This window comes from Plasmodium inui (genome assembly GCF_000524495.1).
Source record: "Plasmodium inui San Antonio 1 unplaced genomic scaffold supercont1.89, whole genome shotgun sequence".
NCBI lineage: Eukaryota > Apicomplexa > Aconoidasida > Haemosporida > Plasmodiidae > Plasmodium > Plasmodium inui.
Window position 1 is genome coordinate 19,357 of NW_008481923.1, and position 5,150 is coordinate 24,506.

Consider the following 5,150-nt stretch of genomic DNA (forward strand, 5'->3'; position numbering starts at 1 on the left):
TTTATTCATACGGTTTTGTCTAAATATGTCACGATTGAACAAGATCTCAAAAAATTCTGGGAGATAAATATTTTGTTTTTCTGGCCTCCGAGTTTGTGAATTATATGATGTAGGGGATTGGATATAATCCCCTTGTGTTATACCTTATTGTTCATTCCTAATGGCTGGGATTAGGTCGGTTGATTTTCTCTCCCTCCCTCTGGCCATATGATTACTCTTAGTTAATTATTCGCACCTAGATGCCTTCCTACTGGTACTTTCTGGGAACTGTAAGGGGGTTGAGCTTCCCTGGGCATTACTTTATTTATTCCTGTCTCTGGAAGTTGTCATTTGGCATCCATCGGTTGCTCCCTTGAGAGTTGTTGCTTGATTTTACTGTTTTGTTATTTTTCATCTAGAGGCTCCCGTTTGTTTGTGAAATATGTGGAAGAGATTCCTCTCTGGCCTGTGATTGAAGACTATACTTCATAGAGTCACTAATACTAGGCAATCTTTCTCCTCATGGCTTGGTATAGGACCTGGTTTGTGTGGGAGTAGGCGCAATATTGTATGTCTTCTAGGTTAGAGATATTATCATTTGGCTATTAGGCGTAAACCCTAGGATATTTCTTGTTACTAAGAAGTCTTCGGTTTCCTCTCTTAGGTTCCTCGTTTTTGAATTATTGCTTCTTTGTGGAAGCGGTCGTATAACCTCATGTTATCTGTTTTTGTTTTTTGCTCCTCCTTCAGCCTGTTCTAGCTTTTGTCTTTATCATGTCAAATTCCTTAGATTTCTTGTTTGGTTTATGATTTGGATCTCTCAGAGTCATACTCCGGTTTATCTAAATAGATATGCTATACTTATTAAAGGGCACTTCCGGAGCAGAGGGAATTCTTAGAATTGAGACGTGGCCTCGGTGGTTACTTATATTTTCGCCGATAAGACTTAACGTCAGTGGCTGCACTTTGTTGTTTATTTTTCTCTTCTGTTTTACAGGATAGATTGGGGAGTTGTCCTTCAGGAGAATCTTTAGTGATCGATTGGTCTCTGACTTGTTCAGCTCTATTCTTGTAATTATCTTGTTGGACTTCTGGATTCTGTCTGTTAGATCTGGGGAGGTATTTTAGTGTTTTTTTATTTTTAGAAAGAAATTAATTGTTTTATTGCTTCTGTCTGTGGCTATACTCCTCCTGGCTTTTTTTGTTGAATAGGGAGTTGTCCGTTCCCATATAGGGAGTTGGAGAGTCAGAGACACCTTCTTAACTTGTTGGGATATGAGGACTCGTTGGCTCATCTAACCTCGTCCCCCGTTTGGTTAGTAGGCTTTTCTTCTATTTCTCGACTTCTGCTTTTGGCTGTTTTGTTCCCTCCCTTGTGGCGCAGGGGCTGCTGTATATATCATATCTAAAAATTTCTCCGATTGGATGCTATAATGGGCTCCACGATTTTAGAGCCACATTTCCCCTCATCATTTCTTGCTTCCACCATGGACTATCTGCCCTCTCATTTAGATATTCTCCTGGACGGGGAAATTTTTGCAGATATCCCAACTTAACTCATCCTACTATCTCTAATTCAGTATCAGAAGCTCCTCCTTCAGGTTGGTGTCTTTTCTCCGTTATTTGGATGTTCCGACTGTTGCCTCTGTTTCCTTCTCCTTCTTTATGTGATTTGTCTTTTTTCAGATTCTAGTGGGCGTTGGTCCACTTCCGGCTCCTGAACTTGAGTCCCAGCCCTCATCTTCATGTGGGTGGCCCTGCGCCTCCGTATGTTCCTGAAAATGCTCATCCTACTTTTCCTCCTCCTCCTTCTTGCCCATGGAGGGGGCCATCTTACGCCTCTTGTTCTGGTGTGGGTACCTCCTTGTAGATTCTTTCACTTCACTAGGGCTCCGCCAATCCTTGTTCTTGTTCGCATAGTCCTCTTCTTCCTACTAAGACCCTCTTTATATTACCCACCTGCTCCTGGTCGGGGGATTTTCATCTTGCTCATTTGTCTGGATTTTGCTCTCTAGTGTTCTTCGTGTGATGTGGATCCTTGCCTCCTACACTGGGCTGATTTATCTGGCTTGGTTTAACGAATTTCTGTCGTTTTCTTTTTCAGCTAGGTTTTACCCTTTCTTGGGTACTTCGTGTCACATCCTTGGGCTCCCTGCCTGCTTTCTCTTATTGGGTATTTACTCACATGGATTCAAGTCTCGGATTCTCCTTTCATGCAGAAAATTTCTTAACCCTGTCTATCCCTTAATTTCCTCCTTCATATCTGTGCCTCGCTATTAAGTTGGTTGGTCCTCCCTCTGTTGACTTGGCTTATCCTTCGGCATATACGGTTGCATGGTTTCGTTCGTGGGAGTAATTTCCTCCTTTTACTTACTCCATCTTCCCAAATGACTGGGTTGGGCCCGTTAATTCTATCTCCAACTTTAGTGGGCTGTTTTGTTCCTCCTGCTTTAACCCATTAGGGGCTTCTTCTCAGAATTCCCTGCTGTCTGAGCCCTCTAGTGAAATTCCCTTTGCTGCTCACAGTGATTTAGACTTTCATCTGTGGTATTCCCTACGGCTGTACGGTGTAGTTTGCCTGATGAATACTGTTAGTACCTAACGTCCTGGGTAGGATGCCCCCTACAGCTGCGCGTCGGTGGTGAGGCCCTTGCTTCTTATTTAGTTCCTGCTATTGCATATTTAGTTTCTAATGCTGGTTCGTATTCCATGTGTGTTCTTGGTGTTTGTTGGAATTAGGTATTTGGTTCCAGAATTTCGCAGTCCCTACTGTTATTACCATGAATTTCCCCAGTTGTTTTATTCACTATGGGTGGTCTATTTAAATATAACTTCATATCACTCTATAAGGGCCAGTTATTTTTTCTCTCCCCCTTGGCCTCTCAATATGCTTGCTTTTCCCTGCTGCTATCTCCCTGTTATAACTCTATACCCTATAGGTATTCCATATGGTTCTTAGGGGACTTCGGTTATTTCTCCCTCCTATATATACTTATGCTTATTCATAGCACTGGGTTTTCGTGTCTCTGTTTTTTAATTCACTTTCTCAGATATAGATGCATTATCCCTAGTGTATCCCTACCTGTATGCTCTGGGGAGTTCTTGTTTGATTCTGAGTTGTTCATAATATATAATCATAATTATTCTAGCTCCTCCTCCTCCCAGATCGTTCGACTCAAGGTTTCTCACACTCTGTTCCAGTCTTATATCTGTTGGAGTATTTCTCTCTGTTTGACCGGTGTCTTGACTGTTCCTATTCAGTGCATTATCCCTCGCTGCCTAGAGTTGCTGTACGTCATAATATATTCTCGGCTATTTGTCATTGGGCTCCTTGCTATAGAGGCATAGTTTGGGGAAAATTTTCTTCTTATGGTTGCTCTTGTTTTGTTACTGTTCCTCTCCCTTTTCCTTTTTCTTTGCTCTAGCTCCTGCTCGTCCCCTGCTTAGTAATTACTGTATATTGATTCTCCTGAATATTCTCCCATGATGTCGATCTTTATACTTTTCATTTGCTCATATTCTCTATTAAACCTGCTTCAGCTCCTATACCTTCGTCTTCGGGGTCTCTTTTGTTTCCCTTCCCTGCCTTGTTGTCGCTCTTCGGTCCGTTGCTCACCCTGCTGACACTATCTTTTCCTATTTAGGGATTTGTACTGCTTAATCTATTCCTTTATGGCGGAAATCTCATATTTCCAGTTGCCCCTCCCTTGGTGTCTTCGGGATTTCTTCCTTCGTCCTCCTTTTCCTTATAATATACACTATCTTTTATCAGGAAATTCTTAATCATTATATGATGTTCCCCCGCTATGTTATATCCTTCTGCCTATTTGCTTCTTAGGAGGTCATGACTGCTGCTTCTATATCATCCCTCCTGATATGCTATATAGAAGAGAAAATATCATATAAGCCACAACATTCCATATCCAGCTATTTAAACAGTTATCCTTCTGGCACCTGATGGGTAAATGTATATTATGATAATGTATCGAAACATAAAGAGTTTCTTGTTTATTCAGATGATCTCCACAACGACTCACCAATAATTTCGAAAATTTCGGTTAATTAATCACGTGGAATAACACACAATATGTCTATAAAACTATTTGCCTCATTATTAAGGGAGGGAATTTTCCTATTATGGCTTATATGTCCATATAGGATTACACTTAAAACTCATATAAAAACCATATCACTGCCAAAATGATCATGTATTTATTCACTTCTTCTCATTTTTCAGAAGAATCTCATAACTCTATGGTGGTGTAAGACTCCTTTATAGGACAGGTCCTTATGTCAATAGGGGAATGTATGCCTTGTATAGGCTTATATTCCTTTATTCATAAGAGGGGTTATGAATACCACTTAACATTCTACATCCTCCTGTGGGGAATAAGGAGAAGCCCGTTATAGCAACCTCTATAGTCTTAGATACGAACAAAAATGAAGTTATTGTACGAATTATTATACTCCATGAACTCAGCACACATTCAAGATATTGTCTGCCCTTATTCCTCTGCTTATATGTCAGAAAATACGAAACCCCCGATTTAATATATCTATTTTGTCAGAGGGAAAAATCTGCTGCTCACATTATACCTTATGTTTCACCCCTACTGTGTTTCTTGGTTCTCTCCTTTGGGTGTCGTGTATAATCTTCATCCCCTCAGCATCTTTCCCTGTATCCTCTCCTCTCGGGTGGTTTTTTCTGTATGTATTAATTATGTACCTTCCGTTTTAGGCATTTCTACCTTGACCGTAATGTTGATATCCCCACTGGTTCGTGGTGTATTATATGGTCTTATAAATATCTCTCTCCGTTGTTTGAAGTAGATAATTTTCCCAAATTTGTCAGCTGTATTCGTAGATATATTCTATTATAGTCATGCGCTCCTATATGGTTGCTCCCCCCCCTTTTTAGTTTAATGATTCTTTAATATTTTATGTGTATGCTTATTTTTATGGTTATTTTATCCCCTTCACTTGTTCGATGTTATTATTATTCCTAACTCTTCACGAGAAACAGCTCGTTCTATATAGTTCTATTCCTTTTATAATTTTCTATTCCTTCCTAGGGTATAAGGAATTTAATCTTTCATTTTACATAATTGTTATATTTTAATAGTACCGCATCGATCTCGAGTTTTCTTAAGAGGAAAATACTACAGATTAAG

At 40.0% G+C, this 5,150-nt stretch overlaps 1 protein-coding gene across 1 annotated transcript; it reads right to left on the reverse strand.

Annotated features, from left to right (window-relative positions):
- Nucleotides 1–821: 821 nt before the first annotated feature.
- Nucleotides 822–3,488, reverse strand: C922_05528 (hypothetical protein; the record flags this gene model as incomplete). The annotated part of the gene is made up of 3 exons (XM_008821099.1): nucleotides 822–1,077; nucleotides 3,062–3,254; nucleotides 3,434–3,488. The coding sequence occupies 3 exons, from the start codon at nucleotides 3,486–3,488 to the stop codon at nucleotides 822–824; spliced, it is 504 nt and encodes a 167-aa protein (XP_008819321.1).
- Nucleotides 3,489–5,150: the final 1,662 nt, after the last annotated feature.